This window comes from Tubulanus polymorphus, chromosome 12 (assembly GCF_964204645.1).
Source record: "Tubulanus polymorphus chromosome 12, tnTubPoly1.2, whole genome shotgun sequence".
NCBI lineage: Eukaryota > Metazoa > Nemertea > Palaeonemertea > Tubulaniformes > Tubulanidae > Tubulanus > Tubulanus polymorphus.
Window position 1 is genome coordinate 3,825,759 of NC_134036.1, and position 27,711 is coordinate 3,853,469.

At 41.2% G+C, this 27,711-nt stretch overlaps 1 protein-coding gene across 1 annotated transcript in view; it reads right to left on the reverse strand.

The window, feature by feature from the left end:
* Nucleotides 1–6,140: 6,140 nt before the first annotated feature.
* LOC141914266 (serine/threonine-protein kinase Nek8-like) overlaps nucleotides 6,141–27,711 on the reverse strand; it is a 29,841-nt gene continuing 8,270 nt past the window's right edge. Inside the window, exons 7-23 of the mRNA XM_074805530.1 lie at nucleotides 25,164–25,264; nucleotides 21,301–21,379; nucleotides 20,757–20,911; nucleotides 19,919–20,059; nucleotides 19,415–19,537; nucleotides 18,749–18,935; nucleotides 17,972–18,190; nucleotides 17,137–17,338; nucleotides 16,449–16,616; nucleotides 15,977–16,079; nucleotides 15,734–15,865; nucleotides 14,539–14,689; nucleotides 13,417–13,537; nucleotides 12,436–12,589; nucleotides 11,906–12,089; nucleotides 11,065–11,289; nucleotides 6,141–10,421 (exon numbers count right to left, since the gene is read on the reverse strand). Of these exons, the coding sequence (XP_074661631.1) occupies nucleotides 10,242–10,421; nucleotides 11,065–11,289; nucleotides 11,906–12,089; nucleotides 12,436–12,589; nucleotides 13,417–13,537; nucleotides 14,539–14,689; nucleotides 15,734–15,865; nucleotides 15,977–16,079; nucleotides 16,449–16,616; nucleotides 17,137–17,338; nucleotides 17,972–18,190; nucleotides 18,749–18,935; nucleotides 19,415–19,537; nucleotides 19,919–20,059; nucleotides 20,757–20,911; nucleotides 21,301–21,379; nucleotides 25,164–25,264 (2,625 nt within the window). The 3' untranslated portion in view covers nucleotides 6,141–10,241. The remainder of the gene's footprint in view (nucleotides 10,422–11,064; nucleotides 11,290–11,905; nucleotides 12,090–12,435; nucleotides 12,590–13,416; nucleotides 13,538–14,538; nucleotides 14,690–15,733; nucleotides 15,866–15,976; nucleotides 16,080–16,448; nucleotides 16,617–17,136; nucleotides 17,339–17,971; nucleotides 18,191–18,748; nucleotides 18,936–19,414; nucleotides 19,538–19,918; nucleotides 20,060–20,756; nucleotides 20,912–21,300; nucleotides 21,380–25,163; nucleotides 25,265–27,711) is intronic.

Here is a 27,711-nt window from a genome sequence, read left to right on the forward strand (position 1 = left end):
TCTGTGCGTGAGTCGATGTGCACTACGTCATCGATTTAGGCGTTTCTAAATGACAATTACAACGGTGAATTTTGGCGTTTATTTCATAACTAAATACATTTCGTAACTCTTACTTGATATTTGTTATAAAAAAAAACGTCGATAATTATTTTTGGAAAGATGTGCACTACGTCATCGATATATCGGGGCTGGACCGATTAATTCAATTCAATTATCGATATGTAAGAATCCAAAATGAACTTAATTCTTTATAAATATTTTATCATCTATTGTGGACGTAAAGCGTTATATTTCGAGGCGCCAATAAACTTTCCTGTTTATTTCTCTTGTTGCTTTTTGCCCCTTTCTGTATTTTCTTCTCCTAACATTACGAATAAAGATCCGTGAAAAGAACTGCCATTTAGGATTTTTCTCTTCCCCCGCCACCAAAAAGTAACATAGGCACGGCCGTGTACATAATACCCATTATTACATAACACAAATTAGACCCTATTGCAAATGATATATTCCAAAATCCACGTATCAAACGATTTAGGTAAAGCCTTCGCCGCAAACGGTGATCCACTAACGGTAGCACACAAAATCATCTATACATAAAATACTCATTATTACATAATACATATCTAGATATATATCGCAAATTATACATATTACAAATTAATTTCAAATTATACATATCATTTGCACTTACAGCGAGTGTTCATCAATCGTGTTTTTTTTAAATTATAATGAAAGCTTAATGAAATCTCAGCATAACCGATCATTTGGATGGAATAATTTGCCAAATTCTATGCCGAACAAGTTACGTATAATCGCTTCTAAATCCATCGACAAAATAAATACATAATTGAAACGGAATTTCGATTAATTGTGAACTCGCATATTCGTTCGCACGAGCAGTTTATGTATACAAAGCTTATACGGAGAAGATATGTATATACGTGGCTAAAAAGATTGATAACTTGTTTCTACTAATCGGCCGGTCGTTAAGTAGATCGCGCAACAATATTTGTAGTACAGCGGAACCTCGTTACAATAAAACTTCACAGGACCAGAAAGAAATCAGTTCGTTATAACCGATAGTTCGTTATATCCAGAATGAAATAAATCAGATTCTCGTACTTATAGGATGATATTCTATATTTCGTTATATCCGATGAATCGTTGTATCCGAGTTCGTTGTAAAGAGGTTCCTCTGTAATCGGTTCATTTCTATATAGCTGCCGGGTGCGTTATGGTTAGCTTGATCGCGATAAATGCATGTTAATGTACACAGGGTAGATAGGCGGCCGGTCGGGTCAACTTTAAAAGCTCAGCAGAAACGAGAGATACGAGGTATCAAAGTTTTCAGCCTATTTATGGATTTTTCAAGACGGCAATAAACATCGAAAAGAAAGGAAAGTCCGCGTAAATAGGATACGTCGTGTCTAACGATTCAACGAGGGATTTAACTGATTCGGAATATTCTTAAAGAATTTGAACAGCGAATTTCGAAAGTTATTATAGCGTCACTATGTTTCGAGCATTCACGCGCATTTTCCAGGGTTCGTCCGCGACACATATTTCGCTAAAATACGAATAGATATTTTCGATCCGATTCGGGTCTAATAGGTCTGCGCCTCATAAATCGCCGTTTTGCGAACGACGAAAATCCGCAGATTTACGACCGCCCAGGTTTAGTAGAGCATGTGAAAATTGCGACATCGAAACCGCTCGATGTGACCTTAGTCGGTTATTCTCTTTGTGCGAGAGAATTAATAATCGTCGAAATTAAGCGATTCACCGTGGGACGAGCGCGATATATCAACATAATGATAATTCGTGCATGATCGTATATACGTCAGCATTAAAATGTCGTAATAGAGACCTACTTAACGCGCGTCTGCGCATAAATCACCGTCGCAACATGCTACCCGCCCTTGCCTGTCATTTCTACTCTACTTCGTCGTAAAAATGATAATTTAATAAGAGCGCGCGCGCGCTCTGCGTGCGTTTAAATTTCAGACCTACGTAGAGATGTTCTGATCGATATTCGTTGTACGCGTAATTAAAAAATGGTAGTACGCGCCGCCGTGGGAGGGAGAATGATCGCGTGAGTAGGATCAAGAATATCAATATTTATAAAATACGAAATTGAAGTTAGAAAATTGACCGCACGATTGTTTGAGATTTATCTACGCCTTGAAAAAGAAAACGAATATTCCCCTCATGTTGTCGACGATAAAATCTTATAACATTAAGGATCAATAAAGTAATTTTGGATTTGAATATCGATAATTGAATTGAATTGACCGGCAACCAGTCTAGCTCCGACAAATATTGATGATTTGGGTGAAATTTATAAAAAATGATAAAGTTACGAAATGTATTTGATTACAAAATAAACGCCAAAATTCCCGATTGCAATTGTTTTTTTTTTGAAACGCCAATATCGATGACGTAGGGCACATTGCCTGGCACAGAACCCCTTAGAGTACCAATATAAACATTTTGCACGGTTTTTACGGCGTCAAAAATACGAAAATACTTTGTGGAACTGGGTCCAGTTGCACAGTTGTGAGTTAGAGTTAAAATCAGTTCATTTTCAACGAGTAGAAAAATTCTGTGTCAAATCTTTATTCAGAACTGCGGAACTGAGTCTATTCTGATGTTAAAAACACCCCCGGCACCTGACCCCATTCCGCCGCGCGAGATTAATCGACTTATAAGTTACAAAAAAATGAAACGATCGCTCTGGACGAAGTAGGCGTCGTGACGTCATTGATCATTGTTGCGGTTGACGTCACGCGCGCGGCAGCAGCCGGTGGTGACGTCACTGGAGTGAACGTTAGTTTTTTTTCTTGTTCATCGTCTCTGAAAAATCCGCAGTCGGCGCCGGGCACGAAGAGCCTCGTCGCCGCCCGGAGCGGTTTAAATTCGGATTAACGACTGACGACGATAGCGTACCCGCATCGTGACATAAATACGAATACAAGATACTCGAAGGGGGGAATTCGTTTAGCGGATTTGCGGTTTCATTTTCCTAGATTTGTTTTTCTAGATGGTAAGACGATAACGGGGTCAGTGCTAGCTAAGATGTATGACGCAGATAACTACAAACTACATGTGATAGATATTAATATTCGACGAATGTCCGAATGAGAGGGAAAGAAATATAGCACTTGTGCCGAGGTGCGGACAGGTCACTGGCCTGGATCTTGCGCTGATAAATGGTCAATTACCTTATACAGACTGTCCAACGTACTGTTCAAATATATAATATATAGCCTAGCATGACTATTATCAATTATAAATTTATTAATGCATTTCTAAATAATTGAGATACAGAGCTGCCAACCTTTTAAAAGAGCTACCAGTAACAAATTGCATTTTTTTCGGTAACCTTTCACTGAAATATGAAAGGTGTTCAAATTAATCAGTAATCAACAGTAAGACCCTCAGTAACATCTTTCATATTTCTGTTCAAATTAATCGGTAATCAACAGTTAGACCCTCAGTAACATCTTTCATATTTATGTTCAAATTAATCAGTAATCAACAGTAAGACCCTGAGTAACATCTTTCATATTTCTGTTCAAATTAATCAGTAATCAACAGTTAGATCCTCAGTAACATCTTTCATATTTCTGTTCAAATTAATCAGTAATCAACAGTTAGACCTTCAGTAACATCTTTCATATTTCTGTTCAAATTAATCAGTAATCAACAGTTAGACCCTCAGTAACATCTTTCATATTTATGTTCAAATTAATCAGTAATCAACAGTTAAATCCTCAGTAACATCTTTCATATTCGAGTAGTATGCATCAAACAAATCAAACCAGTATTTCTCCTAATAAAATAGTAACAAATACTGAAAATCAAGAAGAGTTGGCAGCGCTGCGTTACTAATTCAACTACTAGTTTATCCCACTGTATCAAAGAAAAGGGCTTAAAAAAACCTTCTGTATAATTCTGTAGTCAAACGATTTAATGTTCAGGGCACAGATGTGGTGGATGTGCTCAGTCGTGCGGCGAGGACCGAAACGAAATGGATTGTACGTGTATTTTTGTTTTCAGGAAAAAAATCAGCAATAGGGGCTTACACGCCGACGAATTCTCGATTTTAGAATAAGATATTTCTGATGAAATACATTCGAAAAGTTTTAACGTCTCTCTGCTATCGTTTTGGTAAATCTCTCGGGCCTAAACTAGGCCGGCATGAAAATCGTTTAGGAATTTAAGCTATAATAGGATATCGAATATTGTTTGATCAAAAACTAAATTGAAAAAATTAAAAGCAAAGACGATGATCTCCTGCGGTTCAATTTCCGAATAACATTTCGCCTTTTGTCTTTTAAGGAGTTCGGGTTTTAATCTTTCGATCTATCGGATCTCAACGTATTCTACTACGACGCGCTCAATTTCGAAGAGATCGAAAAACATTATGCCCTTCGATTTGTTATTCTGTGTCCTGCTTTTCCGACATCATGCGCAATATATATATATATATATATATATATATATATATATATATATATATATATATATATATATATATATATATATATATATATATACATTAGTACACCAGATTCATCCTGGCTTCGGGCGGATATTTTTGCGAAATTTGCGAATGAGGCTGAAAGAAATTGATACATCGTTTCTCAGTGTTCTGCCGAGTGGCCAAAAGTTGACCCGGCGGGCCGCCTATCTTCCATGTACATTACTTTATGTACATTACTTTTTTTTCATCAAATAACGATCAAGCTTTACAAGACGAGGGCTCAGATGCGCAGTCGCGAATTTAAGTCCAAAAGTTGACTTAAATTGTGGTCCGCAATTTTCCCATTCATTTTCTCTGGTTTCCGTTACGAGACCCTTATTTTTCGAACTGTCTGCCACTAGTGTGTCCGTCTGTTTTTCAGCTACTCATCTTCGTAAATAGTGGGTCGATCTTGATGAAACCCGGGTATAATATCGGTAAGGGGGTCTAGTTGCGCGGTGCGAAAAATGGACCCAGTGCGCCACCTAGCGGCAAAACTATATGCACTAAATCTCTGTATAACTCGAAGGTGACCTCCTCACAACACAGAGGAACGCGGTCGAAACGCACACGTCAGTGACGACGGATTCGAGCCTGAATCCGAGAGAACCGTTGTCGCTTGCGGTATGTCAATACTATTTCATAGCATAAAGCGCGACACAGGCTCGTAATGTCAAGTATCGAACGCGTGTACCCTTATAGATGAAGCTTCTCGGGGGAGACGATATATACACATGCAATACACATCGTCTACTTGATCTAGGGTGCACCCATTACATTCTGGCATGCTGCTTGTATCGGGGGGCAAACAACCTGCAGACAACAGTTCGCTAACCCGCGCGATACACAAGAAAACCACTTAACCGTCTTAAAAGTAACAATGCCTTCGCTTTCTTTTTCGAGTTTTTTTTTCGCGAAAAACGCGATGTTGAGTTTTTGTAGGAAAAATTCGGCGCTCGCTGATCTGTATGTACGCGGAAAAGCCTTTTTAGCGAGGGGGGTGGGGGGCATTTTCGAGTTCAACGCAGGGGTGGCCACTTTTATTTCGACCAGCTTTTTCCCCCGACTATTCCCTGACATGCGCGCGTTGTTTTCCCTGACTTGATCTGCTAAGAATCTAATCAACTAACTCAGTCAAATACGTTAGACATTGACAGAAAATGCTTGATTTTACGCGCGATCTTGCAATCCCAACAAACTTATCCTTAAGCTTTTTTTTAGAAAATGACCACGACTTTTATTTTTAAGTACTAAAAAGTTTCCCGATTTCCAGGTTAGACAGTTGGCGGACCGCATCGAAAAATCGCTTTCGCTGCGCAAAAATCAGAAATTCGACCGAGTTTTTCAACGCGCCAGGGAAAAAGTCACTCCACTCCGCAACTGAGACTTTTAAAAACGACGGGTTTAAAAAAGCAAATACACCGGTACATATATACAATAGAGTCGAACAATAGATTTTAAAATCAGCTGATGAAACATCTGCGCCTTCGAAATTTATTTCCATTTTAAAAATCTATATTCAATATATATATTATATATTTACATTCATATTTATATAAACCAATTCAACGATATATATATATATATATCTATATAATACTGGACTTATAGAAATAGGCGACGTGTGCCTCGTAATCCTAAATGAGAGCATTGAACTGGATTTTATTTATTTTTTGTTCAATTCGCTACTCGGTTACCTCGCACTGACTGTCAGCGAGGACAGCGATTGAAAAAAAGAAACTTTAGAAAAACCACTGAACCGATTTAAAGCCGAAACTTCTCCGTGAAACTGGATCCTGACAAGTCAGCTACGGTATGAAAGTCCTCGATTATTTTCAATTTGAATTCGAATTTGAACGAGCAAATTTGTTCTCTCTGAAAAAAAGTGTTGGCGTTCTTGCCAGAGCGGCGGCGTTAAAAAGGAGATGGCAGCGTTATAGCGGACTTCGACTGCGTTTCGAATACACTGCTTTTAGAGGTTCAAATTCTAACACAAATCGCCAATAGCTATAATGCTGCTTAGTTGATGACGATACATCCAGGGATAAGAAGTCTAACCTAAGGCTAACAAATAATACCTCGTCTCTCCTAATCGGCCGGGTCATTTTTAAAACTAAAACAAATTTTGTAATCATTTAGCTTTTATGGTGTCTGTTATTGTTAGCTTGACCGTGATTTGACAAAAAAAAAGTAATACATAAGCAGCCGGCCGGCCGGGTCAACTTTTAGGCTCAGCAGAAAATGAGAAACAAGGTATCATTTGCTTTTTAGCCTAAGACAAAATTTACTGGTCCGCTGAAGTTCGTTGTAACGAGGGTTCCGCCTTAAACAGCACTTGAACACATGATGATAAAACAGAAAAACACCTTGTTCGTTTGTATACATTAAACCGACTTAAAAACTAATAATAAATATGTATATATTCATATAAAATTCAAATAAAACATGCACAAGATACATCAACGCGAAGCCTATTTTCAAAAGAAAAATAAAACAGTTTTAACGACCAGTTTGATGATGAATATCAGGAGATCACATTGAAAATGGACGGATTCAAGCGTTCGGGTGAAATCGCTGTAGATATGAACCTAATATGATTACGTCATGGGGGTGTAGATTACCGGGTGTATGCGTCTTTTTTGAATCGAATATTTCGGTACATCGTTTGACGACGTCATAGGAATGCGTTATACGTGTATATTTTTATAATGACGATGATGTCAGAGGGGGACTTATGCGGGGGCAGCCATACTTCCTGGAATAGGCTATGTGATTAGAACGGGGGGATTTGTGGAAGGTGCCATCTTCGAAATGAGAATGCTCGATGCACCTCACATCGCGGGAAGGGTCCAGAGCCACGTGTCAGCAGCAATGGGTCGGTGCGTTGATGATGTCGAACCCCTTACAGGTAGAAGGCTCGGAATCTGTTGCATCGTGTTTGCGGTTGCAGTTGCGGGCCGGTGCGGGGCACATGTGCAACCGCAGAAGTACACACACGCGATACTCGGAACAGAGTCATCAATATCGACAGCAACCGCACGTGACTATACTACAATACATGTACTCTAACCACAAATTACACGGATTCGTCCGATCACTTGTAGTAAATACGTGGAAAGGTTCTCCCGTTACAAGCGCGCACTTCAGAGTAAAACATCTGGATAAAGCACTGAATTAATTTGTATGCTTGGCAATTATACCAACACAGTGCAGGGTTCAGTAACTGAAAGGTTGTTTAATGTAAAGCAGTGTTCAAATACCGCGGTACAGGGGTCAGTTACTGAAAGGTTGTTTAATGTAAAGCAGTGTTCAAATACCGCGGTACAGGGGTCAGTTACTGAAAGGCTGTTTAATGTAAAGCAGTGTTCAAATACCACGGTACAGGGGTCAGTTACTGAAAGGCTGTTTAATGTAAAGCAGTGTTCAAATACCCCGGTGCAGTCGTCAGTTACTGAAAGGTTGTTTAATTTAAAGCAGTGTTCAAATACCGCGGTACAGGGGTCAGTTACTGAAAGGCTGTTTAATGTAAAGCAGTGTTTAAATACCGCGGTACAGGGGTCAGTTACTGAAAGGCTGTTTAATGTAAAGCAGTGTTCAAATACCGCGGTACAGGGTTCAGTTACTGAAAGATTGTTTTATGTAAACCAGTGTTTAAATACCGCGGTACAGGGGTCAGTTACTGAAAGGTTGTTTAATGTAAAGCAGTGTTCAAATACCCCGGTGCAGGGGTCAGTTACTGAAAGGTTGTTTAATATAAAGCAGTGTTTATATACCCCGGTACAGGGTTCAATTACTGAAAGGTTGTTTAATGTAAAGCGGTGTTCAAATACCGCGGTACAGGGTTCAGTTACTGAAAGATTGTTTAATGTAAACCAGTGTTTAAATACTGCGGTACAGGGATCAGTTACTGAAAGGTTGTTTAATGTAAAGCAGTGTTCAAATACCGCGGTACAGGGGTCAGTTACTGAAAGGTTGTTTTATGTAAAGCAGTGTTCAAATACCGCGGTACAGGGTTCAGTTACTGAAAGGTTGTTTAATGTAAACCAGTGTTCAAATACCGCTGTACAGGGGTCAGTTACCGAAAGATTTTTTGATGTAAACCAGTTTTTAATTCCGTGGTACAGGGGTCAGTTACTGAAAGGCTGTTTAATGTAATCCAGTGTTTAAATACCGCGGTACGGGGGTCAGTTACTGAAAGGTTGTTTAATGCAAACCAGTGTTTAAATACCGCGGCACAGGGGTCAGTTACTGAAAGATTGTTTAATGTAAACCAGTGTTTGAATACCGCGGTACGGGGGTCAGTTACTGAAAGGTTGTTTAATGTAAACCAGTGTTTAAATACCGCGGTACGGGGGTCAGTTACTGAAAGATTGTTTAATGGAAACCAGTGTTTGAAATACAAAAGTACATGAGGTCAGTCGTTTGAAGGTTGTTCCATGTTTACCGGTGTCTAAATAACTCGGTATTTGGTGTAATTTCTAGACTATTGCATTGTTCGGTTTATTATGCCAATTACTATTATGTCTGATTGCCCGTTGTTAATGCGTATTTCTAATATCGGGTTCTTCGCACTTTAAACGCGAAACAATTCGTGTCTATACGAACATTAACAACGAATATTTCACGAACAATTTTTTTTCCCCTGACGAACAAAAATGACGTATACATGATACGAATAATAATTTCATACACCAAAAAAGTATATCCAGGCAACAGTCACCGAACGACCTAGTTCCGTAGCTGTGAATTTGACTCGGGATTTGACTCGGGAGTCGACTCTCTGAAGTTGAACTTGCTATAATATACAGAGTTAACTATAAACTCGAAACTGTGGCACTGGGTCTACAATGAATATAACCAATTGACGAATTACGCGGAAATGCCCCGCACATCCAGGTGTCCGGCAGGTGTCTATCGAGTGCCTGGTGTGTCAAGCAAACCATTTTGAGGTCTAGTGCACGCATCTGGCACCAAGCTTGCGTTTTGGCATTATATACGAAAAAAATCTCCGATCCTATGGGATTTGCAAAATATGAATAGTCAATAATACCGCCCTTGAATTTGCATCTTTTTAAAAGTTGGATTCGGTGTTACATTACATGCGCTTTAGTAGCAATGTAACAGCATTATCGTAGATATCAAGTTACATTAATCCGTTTACCGTTGAAATACAGTGATCTAAACAGCTATGTAACAGCACAGTCGATGCTCAAGTTACATTATCCTTGCATCTGTAGAAATACGCCTGCCCACACAGCAAAGTAACAGCACTCTACAGATTGAAATGAAATCAGCCCGATGTTACGATTTTTTTAGTAACAGGGGCGGATCTAGGGTCTGACTCAGGAGGGAATGCATCCCCAAAATAGGGGATCACATATCACGAAATTGAATGGGCACCCCGGAAAGAAAGCTCAACGGAAAACATTTACTAGTTTCTAGAAATACAGCTTAAATGAAATTCAATAGGACAAGCGTTACATGAATTTAAACTTTTGTGGGTAGCGATTTAAATTTCATGGCAACTTGACGTTTTAGGGAGGGAGGGGTTGCGCGCTCTCCTTACACCCCCTAGGGTCCGCCCCTGAGCAACACGTTCTGAAAACTGAACACATACGAGTCGAGGAAACAGTTTATCCTCCTAAACAGTCACGCAATCAATGAATAGACTGTAATAATTAAAAACATCCAGACACTATAAAACATGTAAGCGGTGTCATTGTATTATGCAGACTTTGCTTTCTTTTTGAGCTGCCGGTGCGCTGGCTAGTTTCTTCGTCGTCGTCTGCGTTCGGTTGAACGTCCAGTGGCTGTTTCCGGCTGTTCGTTGGTCTTTGATTCGCTGTTCGCGAGCGTTCATTCTCATCTGTTCCGATTGAACTTTCAGAAGTTGTTCCTACGCGAATGAATGAATGAATGAATGAATGAATGAATGAAATTACAGTTTATGTCAGTTCATATTGAAAGTTATTCAGAATGAGAAGGTCGTCGTAAATGACTAATCAGAATTTTACTGAATCGTTGAAGTTATTGAGAATGAGAAGGTCGTCGTAAATGACTAATCATAATTTTACTGAATCGTTGAAGTCATTGAGAATGAAGTCGTCGGTAGTAACTAATCATAGTTTTACTGAATCCTTGAAGTTATTGAGAATGAGAGGGTAGTCATCAGTAACTAATCACAATTTGACTGAATCCTTAAAGTTATAGAGAATGAGAAGGTCATCATTGGTAACTAATCATATTTTGACTGAATCCTTAAAGTTATTGAGAATGGGTAGGTCGTCATTAGTAACTAATCATAATTTTACTGCACCGTTGAATTTATCGAGAATGAGACGATCGTTGTTAGTAACTAATCATAATTTTCTGAATAATCTTATTGAATCGCTGAATTTATCGAGAATGAGAAGGTTGTTGCTAATCATAATTTTACTGAATCGTAGAAGCTATCGAGAATGAGAAGGTCGTCGATAATTTTACTGAACGACATCTTCGATAGCAACTAATGAAGATTTCGTCGTTACCGCATCACTAACCTGTAATTCTAATACTAGATTATAGTTATCTTTCAGTTTCATGTTCTGCTCGCTGAATTGTCCGCGCAGAGAATCGATCTCGTTGAGCAGCTGTTTCTCGCGTTGTTTCGCCATCTCCTCCGACTCGCGGCGCAGTTGCTCCTTCTGGCGGTCGTGCTCCTCCTCCATTTGGCGCAGGCGCGTTTCGATGTTCATTTTCTCGGCCTTCAAACGCTCGAGCTCGCTCTGCAAAAGTATCGCGTCCCAAGAGGAAAAAAAAGAGGTGAAAACCGCGCGGAGAGATCGGCGGCGGGGCGGGTGTACCCTAGCTACTGCGTAAGCCGAACTGCGTATTTTCTTTTTTATAGTTAGGTAAAAATAAAATTATGAAACGAAAACGTTTTTTCGAAAAAAGAAAGACAATGACTTTTTGTCGGTTAGCTTGAAAAAATTGAAAAGAAAAATCTCTATTCTCGTCGAGAACCGGACACCGTTAACTTAAAGATCCGAGACAAATTTTTGGTCTCTAGAATTCGAGCCGATTAAATTGATTATTCGATGTTTTCGTAATTACCCAGGGCCTGGTTTCATAGACTGAGTATCGAAGTTATCCCTAGGGGTAAATCCTCAATCTGAGTAACAACCACCATGGTTACAATGAGAAACCATGGTAATAACTGACAAATTTCAAAATGTTCCCGGAGACTATTTTTCTTCCACATCTATAAAACCCAGCCCAGTTGTATAGCCGCACAAACAGATCGTGCCTCGTAAAATAGCTCCGAATTCCCCGTAAAATAAAAAGAAATCATCCGCATTGAACCGGCTCTACTACTGCCGTCGTCGTCGTGCGACCACTCACCTGTATCATGTCCTCTTTTGAATGACGCAGCGACGTTTTACATTGCGAGCGAATTTTCTGCAGCGGTTTCTGAGACGGCGTCGGACTGGTTCTACCCTTGTATGCGCCTGCGCCGCCAGTCAGCTTACGAACACCGGACGCCGGACAAACGCTGATCTTCGCCATCTTTTCGTCGACGCTCCCGCTGCGAATAGGCAATAGAAATTATTGTGAGTGAATTATATAATTTCACTGAATTGCTCGAGTTTTGAGAATCATAATTTTACTGAATCGTTGAAGTTATCGAGAATGAGAAGGTCGTCATTGGTAACTCATCGGAATTTTACTGAATCGTTGAAGTTATCGAGAATGAGAAGGTCATCATTAGTAACTACTCGTAATTTTACTGAATCGTTGAAGTTATTCAGAATGAGAAGATCTTTAGTAACTAATCATAATTTTACTGAATCATTGAAGTTATCGAGAATGAGACGATCGTTGTTAGTAACTAATTATCATTTTACTGAATCGTTGAAGTCATTGATATTCACCTGGCGCCGATAGTTTCCGATGAGGAACTTGATGATAGCGGGTTGACCGGCGTGAATTCGATCATTCTACGGCAATCGTCACCGGACGGCGCTGTAACACCCTCGCACACTAGTTCCTCGCCCGGATGGTGACGATGTTTCGATTTATGTTTATCTAAAGAAAAAGAAAATGCAATGCCTACCTAATAAATGTCTGGTGTTTGTAGTTCATTTGTGAAGTACTGAACACATGTGAAGTGTCGACAATCAGATTTCGAAACTGATGAGGAAATGTCAGATGTTTGTAGTTCATTTTTGATCAAAAATGTGAAGGTGAAGCACTTAACACGTATGAACTGTGGAAGGTCAGATTTCAGAAGTGTGATATCATGTCTAATGTCTGGTGTTCGTAGTTCATTTTCGATTAAAAATTTTCTCAGGTGAAGCACTGAACACGTGTGAACTGTAGACGATCATTTTTCGAAATTGTGATGAAATGTCGGTCTGGTGTTCGTAGTTCATTTTCTAACAGAAATGTGGGTGATGTGCAGAATCCGGGCTGTAGATTGACACTAACATTAAATCATCTTTCAGGAATCTACTTAACCCTTTCAGAGCTGACCGATAAATACCGTGGACCCAGTTCCACAGTTCCGAGTTAAAATTTGACTCCGAGTTAAAACATTGAAAATGAACTAATTTTAACAGGGAGTTAACTCTAACTCACAACTCTGGAACCGGATCCCGAAATGCTGGAGATAATTTGAAAATCTAAAAAAATAACACCCCCATCGCGTTGAATAACGGGCATACTGTTAACTACTAATATTTTACTATGTTTGAAAGGCGCTGCCATCTTTCCTTAAAAATAAAATCTAATTACTGATTACATCAATACTCCCTGTTGCGGTGTACTTGCAAAGTCCATCGCCGATTTATACACCGCACTGCGGTGTAGCTGCACTGAATTGGTCGATATGACTATGTTATAAGCATACACACCTTGTTTACTGTGATTACTGTGATAAGCCGAGTCAATACCGGTCGACGACCGCCGAGTCGTCCTCGTTTCGGTCGACTGTATCTCCGACGACGCCAGCTCTTGACGGATCCAAGTCGGTATCTGAAAAGAACCCAAAAAGAAAAATCGTGAAAAAGCATTTCGGGCAAAAACTATATCAGGGGCTGCAGTTGCTGTAAAGTCGGTTAAAGATAACCGGCGGATAAATGCCATAGTAACAATGAACTTTTGATTGTCACTCTAAGCAACTTTTGAGCTACTGGCCCCAGACTGTCACTGGTTCATTTGGGATCAAATTTCCTTCTCAGCCACGCTGAAGTGGGCACTCCGACAGGTATGGGCATCAACTTAATTAGACGACAGAACCAGCTCTAACTATTCCTTTTTAGACTATGAATTCTATTCGTAATATAGATTTTCGTTAAAATCACTCGCTCCTAGCGCCACCTATTTGTTGCGGTGCGTATGAATAGTTCCGGAGCGTGTTCATTAAGTTATAGCAGCCTCAGCTTTGACTAGTTCGCCACCTACCAAATTACAACGAGTTCGTGTCAGCTGCCAGCAGAATGCGCCTGAGGCTAATGAGCAAAATGATGATATTCAAAACAGTTCATTCTGACAGTTTCAAAGTTTTTCAAACTACACTTAATGATCAGATCACCGAAAAAAGTTTAGTCAAAATGAACTGTTTAATAAGGGCGCCCACTTTCCTCCCATATGCAAATTCCCTGAGTTTTCGCTGATTTTCTCCGCGAAACTACACAAAATCCACACCGTGCGAATCCGGGAAATTTCTAGGTTTAAAATGTTACAATTCATTCATTTTTCCTTGAATCACTTACAGATAAACAAACATTAACATTATCCGAATTCCCCGAGCTTTCCAGGTTTTTGGCACAATTTATCAAATTCACTGAGTTTTCCAGAGGTTTTCCAGGACTGTCAGAGGCCACCCCATTCAGATATCATCAACTGCAGGTTTTACTCATTAACTTCGATGAAATCCCGAGATCAATATCAATCAGTCGCGTGTGAACCTATCGTCTGCTGTCCAGCCGAACTAGACGAATGAAGAAGAGTTTTAAAGTTTTATCGTCGCTCACCGTTCCCATCGTGTCGATCTCCGACGTCTCCGACGAGTACTCGTCGCCGCCCTCGCGACTCGACAGCGAATGATTCGGCTTCGTCGTGTCGGGCAGCGGCAGCACGTTCGAGCTGCTGACCCGTCGACGGAAACTTTTCTTCTTTCGATTCCTGCAACGTGACACACGCAACACGCAATGAGTACCGTTTAAAAATACAGGAAAACCCAATTATGTACTTCCATTTAAAAATATTCTGTGAACTCGACCGCCGATCACACAACTATATATGTACTTCGATTTCCGATTTCAAAATTAAACCGCCTGTTTCGCTCCCGGCAGGTGTGGTGGGTTTGTAAGGGACACTCAATCAAAAAAATCAAACGGAATTTACCAACCAACTGAATAAATAACGGGGACAATCCCTATTTTAAGATCGAAAAAGAAAAAAAAAAAACATCTCAGTTAGGTTTCCTACGAATCGGTCGTTCCTGGATACAAGTGTTTTTAATAAGTTGTAAAAGAGAAAATTTCAAATTTCCAGGAATTGTCTGCAACACTTTCATACCTCAATTACAGGAGACTCATCCTTAATCTCTAGTGTTTATCTCAGTACACTGGTAATTTAGTGGTTTTGTAAGGAAGTGTTTATCCTATACACTACCAGGGGCCAGTTGCTCAAAAGTTGGTTAAAGATAACCGGTGGATAAATACCATAGCAACAATGAAATTTCAATTGTCACTATGTTAACTATCCACTGGTTAACTCTAGCCAACTTTCGAGCAACTGGCCCCAGGTCACTAAACTTGTTTTTTCATTTGGTAACCGCCTAATTGGGTCGAGAATAAATCCTGGTTCCAACTGTACACACATCATATACCGGGTAATTGCCTACTTTTCAAAATTGAACGCGTTACAGGCATTTTGTTCAAATTAAAGGAGTTTCAAGCGACTTTAAAACATTTTCTGTTAATAAGAGGTATGATATAAGATTTGATGAGGTGGGCCACCAAAATCCTGACTCACTTGGAGTGAGCTTACGGGTTTGAATCCTGCTGTAACCATTTTGTGAAGTAGACGAAAAGAGAGTCAAGGTGGTTTGGGGCGACTTGAGGAGTGATAGGCGCAACTTTTGACCATATATACATGGAGAACGCCGGTGGATTGCAAGTATTTTTCGAATTCATCATTCTCGGATTTGTTGTTTCTACTCACCGCCGTTTCGGGGGTGGAGCCGTCGTTTCGACTTGCACGAACAGGTTTTCGCCGTGGCAGATGAAGTTCGATAGACTGACGCTCTCCAGTTGTTGTTGATCGGCGCCTTGCGGTGGCGCTTTCGACATCAACCTGCAGTCAAAATGAGAACAACACGACGATGACGATGATGTCATAGGTGCTTTATAGCGATACCGATCTATGGATTTATAGAGGAAGCCATGAGCTAAACGCTCGCAGTACCGTAGAATATGCGTCGGAAACAGAATCAGTTCCTGATCTTCGCGATTCAACGAGAAATCCTTGTCTAAATTCGTCACGCTCGGCGTACGCAGCGGCGCGCTACCTACGAAAAAAATTTAAAAAAACAGCCGAAAATTATTGATGTGTGAAAAAAATAAATGATAATATAAAATCCCGTGAAATCTATATTTTCCAGGCATTCTTATAATCAGTAGATTTTAAGAGCTGTAACAGTGAACTTGTATCTTGGATCTGCAGATGATAACTAATGACTGAAGACAATCAAAGGACAATGACAATGATTTAGGGAATTAAGACTCCATTCCACGATAATCGAGGCCTTGAATTGACCAGTTCATATTTCAAAACATTTAAGGACCTGCGAGGACTGCTATGAACCCTACTACGGGAATCGTGTGCCCTATTTCGACTTTTGAATATTTCCTATGACGAAAAAAGTAAATATACTGACTAAGCGGTCGAAATCCGAGTCGCGTGTCGCTGCTATTGCTGGTCGGTAAATCTAACGAACTTGAACACGGGTCGTGGGCGCCGCCACCGGTATCGCTTAAATGGCTGTCATTAGGTGGCGCTTTCGTCGACGAGGCCTCTTCCTGCTGTTGCTGGTGCTGGTCTACAACTGGAAGAAATACATTATTGATTACAGGGTCCCTACATATCAGTCATTGTTGGATATAAGGGGTTTTCAAGGAGTTTTAAAGGAGCAAATTTCAAATTTTTGAGGAAGCGTCTGCATCACTTAATATCCTATAACGGTAAAATCCTCCTGAATTGGAACTGATTATCTGGTAGATTGGTTTTGTAAATGCAAATTTTTATCCTTTACACTACCTAACCTGAGTTTCTAATTCGGTTAATTCCTGGTCCGAACTGTACCGATTTGGGTGCAGTTTACTGCATAACTGAACAAAAATTTCTAATTGCCTGTTTCTAATTAAATTGAAGGAGTTTTAGGCATTTTGCTTAAATTAAAGCAGTTTCAACCAATTTTAAATGCATTTTCTGTCTAGGAGTTTTCAAGGAGTCAAGAAGTCGTATAGAGACCCAGGTCTAAGGAAATCTATTATTAGTCCAACATGATCTGAGCCAAGCGGAGACTAGTGAACTCATACCCGCGGCGTATCGTTAATTGTACTTACCGGTTTTATCGCCGAAGAACCCTCCTCCTCCACCGGCGCCGCTTCCCGAGTGGTTGAACTTGAAATTCGAACCGAAATCCGTTTTGCTGCCGCTCGACTCGTCGGGCGTCGACTGCGGCGGACATTTGAACCGTACGCCCCAGAAATACAGCTCGTTATCGTCGGTGCTGACCGACGTGAAGTGAGCTCCGCACTGAACTTGCTGAAACGATTAGAATTAGGTTTAGATTCATTGATTATAATGTTCAAAATGTAACTTAGGGTCTGTTTCTAAGAAGTGAACCATTTTCAGACTCCGTCCCTCACAACCAGGGGACTGTTTCTGAAAATCGGGGGACAGTAAACTATTTCCAAAGACTGTTTCTGACAATCGGGGTACAGTTAACTATTTCCAAAGACGGTTCCTGACAATCAAGGGACAGTAAACTATTTCCAAAGACTGTTCCTGACAATCAGGGTACAGTAAACTATTTCCAAAGACTGTTCCTGACAATCAGGGGACAGGAAACTATTTCCAAAGACTGTTCCTGACAATCGGGGTACAGTAAACTATTTCCAAAGACTGTTCCTGACAATCAGGGGACAGTAAACTATTTCCAAAGACTGTTCCTGACAATCAGGGTACAGTAAACTTTTTCCAAAGACTGTTCCTGACAATCAGGGGACAGTAAACCATTTTCAGAGACTGTTCCTGACAATCAGGGGACAGTAAACTATTTCCAAAGACTGTTCCTGACAATCAGGGTACAGTAAACCATTTTCAGAGATTGTTTCTGACAATCAGGGGGGAACAGTTGCAAATCAAGAATCCAATCAAAAGTGAAATCACACTTACCGTAACGACTCTATCTTTGAGAGCGCGCACCTCGACCGGGCCGTTTTGTGGTTTGATATCGCCGGACCCGAGTTGGCCCTCGCAGTTGCGACCGATCGTATAGACGTGCCCGGGCTCGACGAGTATCGCGCTGTGATCGGGTCCGAGCGATACGTCGACGACGCGATGACGCGTCAACGCTTTCACCAACGTCGGCGTTAAACGCTTCTCGACTTCGGTCTGCGGAGAAAACATGAGAACAAAGTGATATGAAATGATCGATCTCCGATGACGTCAGCGTATGATGTCATCAGTATGATTAGGCATACAGTTGTATGCGCAAGCTCACGAGTAAGTGCTCTAATATTATCCAGGGTCCAGTTCCACAGTTCCGAGGTAAGATTTAACTCTGAGTTAACTCATTGAAAATGAACAAACTTTAACTCAGAGTTAACTCTAACTCACAACTGTGGAACTGGGTCCTGAGTATCAAAGTTTAAATGGATTTAACTATCTAAAACCCGGATAGATGAATCTACATCAATGAAGAAAAGTTACTCCATTATTTGAATGTGTAACAATATGTTTCCATCCCTAAATACCACAACTTTTGATGATTTGAAAAAAAGTTCAGTTGGTAAGCATGGAACATCAATGTTTTATATCAACTGCCCGTCTGTGCTGGTCCTATTAAGATCTATATGTCTAACTAAACTGACTGAGCTAGGCCACACAAGCAAAGTTAAAATAGACAGTACACACTTAGGCCCTATGCTAAACGTATCCTTGCGAACGCACCTTGTTGAAGATATTCTTCATCGCCATCAGGAAGCCTTGACGATGATTCAAGCCGAGTTTGTTGAAGCAGTTGCTGCCGAACGCGAGCACGCTGCCGACGTCTGTCAGCAACATCGTGCCGTCGTCGCCGCAGTAGACTTCGCGCGCGAACACCGGCTCCGAGATCGTTACCTCCTGCGGGAAACAACTGAAACCAAGAACGGACGTTACGAGCATTTCATCTTAACACACCCGAAAAACTTGGCGTCTCCCTTTATAGTGGCAGTTTTCAGCACAAATCGTGAAATTTTGACATCGAAAATGGTAATTTATTGAAAATAAACAAGAATCGTTCTGATTTTTAGAGCGTTTTGATAATTTTGGTAGAACTTGAGCTCTTAAAAGTGATTACCTTAAAATTCTAACGACAGTCAGGCCTAGATCTGTCTTAATACTAGCGGACTACCGAAGCCTAAAAACAAGTCTACACGGAGCCATCCTTCGATCTCTCCACGGATACGTAACGATTCGCATATTCTCGGAGTCACCGTCAATCGGAAACATATGCTCAAATTGCCAATTTGTATTCCTAACTCTATTCGCTAAGCGTATGTTGTTATTGGATAAGTCATCGACATACCGGGCAATGATTATCCCAACTATAAGATGGCAAATTGAAATACTCACTGATTGGTTTCGTTGCCGAGTCCGAGTCGTCCGTCTGCCCCGATGCCCCAGGCGTGCACCTCTCCCTCGCTGCCGATAGTGACCACATGCTGCGGCCCGCACGCCACCGCTATCACATCAACGCTGAAATGATAATTACCGAAAAAGTTTTACGCAACGTTTTTCCAGATGCATCTACACTGCGATGCGGCGTATAAATCGGCGATGGACTTAGCTAGTACGCCGCATCGAGGTGTATTGACGTTATATTACTAATTAGATTTTCATATTTGGTAAAAGATGGCAGCGTCTGTCGAACATGGTAAAATGTTAGTAACTAACGATACACGATACACCGCACCGCGGTGTAGACGCACTATAGCGTTATGTCCATCATGCATAAGACTGGGGTGGAATTTTTCAAAGTTTTCAATCATCCCCAGCACTTTATGGTATTACTTAATTAGCAATGATAGGGTCAATGATATTCCGAATACTTAAACGACGTGGTTTCGTCAGTTTTACCTGAGTAGACACTCGATCAAACGCGGTCGAGATATCGGGGCGTAGTCGCCGTGTCCGAGACAACCGTTCAGACCGTCGCCGCACGTCATCACGATGCCGTTATCGCTGCTGAACACGCTGAAACCGTCTCCGCAACACGCCCTGAAATCAGAAGAGAAACATCCGTGACGTCGTGAAATCATCGTTCTATTTTTCCATCCTTCTCGTTTGGTTTCTTCTTCATTTACAATCATGTACTCTTGATTTATGATGAATAATGAATGAATTTTTTTAAATATCCGAAACGTCACAATAACATAACATCATAATATAATATGAATCGGTGATTCAGCTGTCATGAGATTCTACTGCATATCTGTCTCACCGGTTTGGGAACTCGATGACATCGTGAAACTCAGCCGCATTCCTCCACCGCAGGGATTTGAACCTGATGACAGGGTAAGACTCCGCCACATTCTTCCTTTACAGGGATTCAAACCTAGTGGCATCGTAAGACTATGCCACGTCCTTCCTCACGGGGATTTGAAATCTGGTGGCATTGCGAGACTCGGCCACATACGTCCTTTACAGAGATTTAAACCCGATGACATTTTGAGACTCCGTCACATTACCTCCTGGCAGGAATTCAAATCTGATGGCATCGCGAAACTCTGCAACGTTCCACCTTCCTTGCAGGGATTTGAACCTGATGGCATCGCGAGACTCTGCCACGTTCCTCCCTTGCAGGAATTCAAACGTGATGGCATTGTGAGACTCTGCAACGTTCCTTCCTCGCAGGGATTTGAACCCAACGGTATTGCGAAAACAACTTTATAAAAAAACTAGCAAAAACACTTACTTCGTGATCGACTTGCCCTTCAAAGCCTCGACGAGCGTCGGTGAAAGTTTCGAGTCGAGCGAGCCGTGCCCGAGTTGCCCGTAGCTTCCTTCGCCCCACGTGTACACCGACCGCTCTATCGTGACAACGATCACGTGATCGCTTCCGACGGCAACCTGTAAGCGAGCGCGCAAGTTAGGTGAACCGAACATTCAGTCAATCGAACGAATCGTCTCGATTAGAAAACTTCGTAAATCGAACAACGATGGCCGCCAGTCAGCCATCTTGACTACGATCATGAACATTTTTTGAACGCAGAAACGTTTGAATAAGGTATTTCAGTATAATTACGTATCCCATTTCAAAAGGGCTGCATTCGTTGTTAAGCAAGGCCAAAAAATACAGACAATTGAAGCTTAATTTTGGTGTTATCTTCTATTTTTCACATAAGCTCGAAATATTTCAAAGCTATTATCAGCGTTGATAGAATATCGACACACACTCTGGTAGGGGCAGAAAGGGGTGTCCGCCCTCTAAAACCTTAGAACCCTGTAAATCTACATACCTCTCTTATTTTCGCTTTAGACGGCAGGTCGATCGGACTGAGACCCATACTGCACGTTTCCAAATAATACAACACCGACCTTCAACGAAATAAACAATTTCGATAAACTTCAATAACATATATCTAGTAGAGGTAAGAATGGCAGAACAACTGGATGTAGACAGTAGCAATGATGACACACATGCAAGATATCTCTAAAAGACAATGCCCGCTGAAGCGGGAGCACGAGATATCTCTAAAAGGCAATGCCCGCTGAATCGGGAGCACGAGATATCTCTAAAAGGCAATGCCAGCTGAATCGGGAGCACGAGATATCTCTAAAAGGCAATGCCGGCAGAATCGAGAGCACGAGATATCTCTAAAAGACAATGCCCGCTGAATCGGGAGCACGAGATATCTCTAAAAGGCAATGCCAGCTGAATCGGGAGCACGAGATATCTCTAAAAGGCAATGCCGGCTGAATCGGGAGCACGAGATATCTCTAAAAGGCAATGCCGGCAGAATCGAGAGCACGAGATATCTCTAAAAGGCAATGCCCGCTGAATCAGGAACACGAGATATCTCTAAAAGGCAATGCCGGCTGAATCGGGAGCACGAGATATCTCTAAAAGGCAATGCCGGCAGAATCGAGAGCACGAGATATCTCTAAAAGGCAATGCCCGCTGAATCAGGAACACGAGATATCTCTAAAAGGCAATGCCGGCTGAATCGGGAGCACGAGATATCTCTAAAAGGCAATGCCGGCTGAATCGGGAGCACGAGATATCTCTAGAAGGCAATGCCAGCTGAATCGGGAGGACGAGATATCTCTAGAAGGCAATGCCAGCTGAATCGGGAGGACGAGATATCTCTAAAAGGCAATGCTAGCTGAATCAGGAACACGAGATATCTCTAAAAGGCAATGCCGGCAGAATCGGAAGTACGAGATATCTCTAAAAGGCAATGCCGGCAGAATCAGAAGTAGGAGATATCTCGTTGTAGCGACTGAGGTACGGGATATCTCTTCTTAACAAGGCAACGACGACAAAATCGAAATTACGAAACATTCTTCGAAACGGACGACATCGACGGTTACCTTTTCTCCAAAACGTTAGGACTGAGTCGATAGAATGCGGCGCGAAAATGAAAAGAACGAAGGCACACGATTAAAACGAGAGGAAATTCACGCGTAACACAGGAACATTGACAAGTTGGAAACATCGGATGCGGTTAAAATATACAGTGTATATGTATATACAATATAATATGACGGAATAAATCATGTATAAAGTTTGTTTTCGGGTTTTTTAGGCACGTATTAGTTATTCAACGTCTACATAAATAGGAAATATCTGCCGGCGGGGATTCGAACGTGATGACGGTATCGCTGGACTCAGCCACGGTACGAAAACCTGCCACACCAGACCGCAGTGCGCAGATGTGCAGCTCGGATGATGTCATTAGCCGATCAGAAATCCTGTTTTATTCTAGCGCTGGTATTTTCATTCATAGTTTATCCGTGAAATTCGCCTCAGCCATTATACAATGGCCAATCTGATCGGCGCCACAAGTTTTCTTGCAGCAAACCTGGCATGTACTTATGCAAGCGGTCTAGTGTGGCAGGGTTTCGTGCTGTGGCTGAGTGCAGCGATGCCATCAGGTTCGTATATCCCTGCTGGGGGAGGATGCTTAGAGCATATGGGGAAGAGGAAAGGTCCGGTTTATCGGGGAATCAACAAGTCTTAGAGACCCTGATATAAAATCTCGGAGGTCATTTTCAAGCGTTTGGGTGGGAATTTTCGGGCGGGTATTAGTTTTTCAACATCTAATAGGGAATATAGGGATGAGGAGAGGTCAACAAGTCTTAGAGACCCTGATATAAAATCTTGAAAGTCATTTTCAGGCGTTTGGGCGGGTATTTTCTAGTGGTTACTAGTTCTTCAACATCTAATAGGGAATATAGGGATGAGGAGAGGTCAACAAGTCTTAGAGACCCTGACATAAAATCTCGGAAGTCATTTTCAAGCGTTTGGGCGGGTATTTTCTAGTGGGTATTAGTTCTTCAACATCTAATAGGGAATATAGGGATGAGGAGAGGTCAACAAGTCTTAGAGACCCTGATATAAAATCTTGAAAGTCATTTTCAAGTGTTTTGGCGGGTATTTTCTAGTGGGTATTAGTTCTTCAACATCTAATAGGGAATATAGGGAAGAGGTGAGGTCAACAAGTCTTAGGGACCCTGATATAAAATCTCGGAAGTCATTTTCAAGCGTTTGGGCGGGTATTTTCTAGTGGGTATTAGTTCTTCAACATCTAATAGGGAATATAGGGATGAGGAGAGGTCAACAAGTCTTAGGGACCCTGATATAAAATCTCGGAGGTCATTTTCAAGCGTTTGGGTGGGAATTTTCGGGCGGGTATTAGTTTTTCAACATCTAATAGGGAATATAGGGATGAGGAGAGGTCAACAAGTCTTAGAGACCCTGATATAAAATCTTGAAAGTCATTTTCAGGCGTTTGGGCGGGTATTTTCTAGTGGTTACTAGTTCTTCAACATCTAATAGGGAATATAGGGATGAGGAGAGGTCAACAAGTCTTAGAGACCCTGACATAAAATCTCGGAAGTCATTTTCAAGCGTTTGGGCGGGTATTTTCTAGTGGGTATTAGTTCTTCAACATCTAATAGGGAATATAGGGATGAGGAGAGGTCAACAAGTCTTAGAGACCCTGATATAAAATCTTGAAAGTCATTTTCAAGTGTTTTGGCGGGTATTTTCTAGTGGGTATTAGTTCTTCAACATCTAATAGGGAATATAGGGAAGAGGTGAGGTCAACAAGTCTTAGGGACCCTGATATAAAATCTCGGAAGTCATTTTCAAGCGTTTGGGCGGGTATTTTCTAGTGGGTATTAGTTCTTCAACATCTAATAGGGAATATAGGGATGAGGAGAGGTCAACAAGTCTTAGGGACCCTGATATAAAATCTCGGAAGTCATTTTCAAGCGTTTGGGCGGGTATTTTCTAGTGGGTATTAGTTCTTCAACATCTAATAGGGAATATAGGGATGAGGAGAGGTCAACAAGTCTTAGAGACCCTGATATAAAATCTTGAAAGTCATTTTCAAGTGTTTTGGCGGGTATTTTCTAGTGGGTATTAGTTCTTCAACATCTAATAGGGAATATAGGGATGAGGAGAGGTCAACAAGTCTTAGGGACCCTGATATAAAATCTCGGAAGTCATTTTCAAGCGTTTGGCCGGGAATTTTCGGGTGGGTATTAGTTCTTCAACATCTAATAGGGAATATAGGGAAGAGGAGAGGACCGGTTTATCGGGGACACAGCCGGGGGGGGGGGGGATCTATACCTATAGCTGGACAGAACGAAACGCGAGAAATGTCTGAAAAATAATAATCAGAAAAACGTAATACGCCGGAAATCTGTTGAAGCCTCACGTTGAGCGTCTACAGAACTTCACCACCTAAGACATACTTTTTCATCTAGAATCATCCACGCTACAAATGTAATTCTTCCTGTGGACTCCTCCTAAATCGGTACTGTTTATCTCAGTGAACTCAGTTAATTCAGTGGTTTTGAAAGCAAATTTCTATCTACGTAAACTTCTAATTCGGTAACCGCCTAATTGGGTAAAAACCCGCTTTCAACCGTACCACCGATTTAGGCATAGTCTACTATACAACTACAAACTACGTAAAAAATTTCTAATTGCCTATTTCTCAATATTGAAGGAGTTTTAAAAGAGTTTCGGGCATTTTTCTCAAAATCAAAGGAGTTTCGAGCACCTTTTTTAAAAGCATTTTCCGTTTAGGAGATTTTAAGGAATCAAGCAGTCGTATAGGGAGCCCGCTTCGTTATGTCGAGTACGTACCTAGTTCGTTTACGACGGGTAGACGGCGCTAGTTGATTACCGTCGGTAATCGCGGGATCGTCCTCGTAATCGGTCGGCGGCTCTTCATATCTGCTCATCAACTAGAGAAAATAGAAAAATTGAATTTAAATTGTTTTAAAGATTTCTTTTTCTTGACTGCTCAACCCACTGAATGCAGTAGTAACAAAACCGCTCCAGCAGATAAATGGTTTGTTTTCCTGGTCGTCCTATGAAATGGGCCCTTATATTTGTTGGACAGGTTAGGTTCATTTTTTTACCTATCTATGTACATGTTGCAATACTGCAATATTGCACAGGCAGAGCAATAGAACAGAATGGCCACTTTACACTAATTGGGAGCCCTCTAGTAGAAGACCATGACCACGATGGGGCCACTTTTCACCAATTTACAAATCCCCAGAATTTTCCCTCATTTTTCCATGCGATTACACACAGTTCCCCCTGAGTGAATCGGAGAAATTTCCAGGCTTAAAATGTTACAATTCATTCATTTTTCATAAATCATGTAGTGATTAAGTAACACACGGTCAATAGCGTTATCCAAATTCCCTGAGTTTTCTAGGTTTTTGGTAAAATTTGTCGAAATCCCCGAGTTAACCCCTGATCTTTCTAGATTTTTCTGATCTCCTTTTCCCCTGACTATTCCCCGACATGCACGCGTTGTTTTCCCTGACTCGATCTGCTAAGAATCTGATCAATTACCACAATCAAATACGCGTGAGACATAGACAGAAACTGTTTTTACACACAATCTAGCAATCTCAACAAATCTACCTATGACTTTTCCATGATTTTTAGCGTTTCACAAAATTTCACGACAATTCCCTGACCTTCTTTTTAAAAGAAAAGACAACTCCCTTAAAGAATTAAAAGACTTAAAGAATGAAATAAAAAATCCCGATTTTGCCAGGTAAGTGACCGCGCCCTGTTTTTGTTCAATTCGAAATATACGCAGTCACTCGCCCGTAGAAAAGAAGACAATACGTATACATTTGGATAACCGGGTGACGGGTGATTAATGAGTCGTTGATAAGTAATTGATATTAACGCTCGCTCGCTGGCGCATGCAGCAGCAGCAGCAGCAGCAGCAGCGTCGTAGAGTAAACATCACCCGAGAACATATATCATCGCTACCAGGTTGATCCTCTAATTCATCACGACCCTCGGATAACGAAGGCAAATCGATTCTGCTCGATAATTGCCCCCTAATAGTAACTTACCGGTAAATCATCTCGTCGAGCTTAAGGCTGAAAAAATGATACCTTGTTTCTCCTAATCAGCCTGGTCATTTTTGTAAACTGCAATACAATTTGTAATCAGTTCAGTTCAATAGCTGCCCGGTTTGTTATTGTTAGCTTGTTCATGATTTTTTTTCAAAGTTATGTACAGGGTAGATAGGCGGTGGGCCGGGTCAACTTTTAAGCTCAGCAGAACTGAAATGAGAAGCAAGGTGTCAAGTTTCTTGCGAGCAACCCAACAGCCTTGCCCGGTTGTCTTCTTGAGAAATCGCAAGGACCATCTAATTTATACGGCATCACGCTTTCTCTAAGTTCGGAGCTTAATTTTAAAAGATCGACTAAGGAAGGGGAGAACCCCTGGTCTTCTTAAGTGTTGATGTGAAAAAACCGATATTCAATATTTGCTTATTTCATGGTGAAGGCTCAAGTGTCTTAAATGGACAGTGTGGCCATTTTCTGCCGATTTACAAATTCCATGAGTTTTGTCGGATTTTCTAAGTTATAACACAAAATTCCCCCTAAGTGAATCAGAAAAAGTTCTAGGTCAAAAATTTGACAATTTATTCATTTTTTATGAACCACGCATTAATAAACGAACGTATGGTCAATATTATCATCAGAATTCTCTCTGAGTTTTTCAGGTTTTTCAGTAAAATGTGTCAAATTCCCCGATTTGTCCGTGAAATTTTTTCTACATTTTTTCTAATTCAATGAGTTTTCCTCGAGTTTTCCTCTTAAACTCTCGACGCGAAAAAAAAACGTATATACAATATCGCCGTATTTTTCTGACGAGGATCAAGTATCTTCGGAAATGGTGCCGCCGCGATTGCACCCTTTACGATTGCACCTCTTGGTCCGATCGGAAATTCTGAATTTCGCGCGATAGGTCCTCTACACTTTCCGTAAGCGTAACAGGAAACGCTCTACGAGAATGTCGAAAGCTTTGAAACCTCTCCAATCCGTCGACGAAAGAGAGCGCACGTACTATTACGACGGCGAAGAAGGAAAAGACGCTAAAAAAAAAATGTTTCCCTTCCATTATTCAAACGCACGCACACCTTTCATCGCGACGTTCACCGTCGCCGTGGTAACCGACCGTAAGCAGACGCGCGCTGCGCGGCGATCCAGGGACGAAGAGTTTTACCGACGAAAAGAAATCAACGCCAGTCGTTTGTTCGTTCGTTTGTTCATTCGTTCGTCGAGAGCTGCAACTAAATCAGGTAAGTGCGCTGTTTTGATTCAGAGTATTCTTAACTAACTCGTCAATATATCAATAGTTGCGTGTAGCC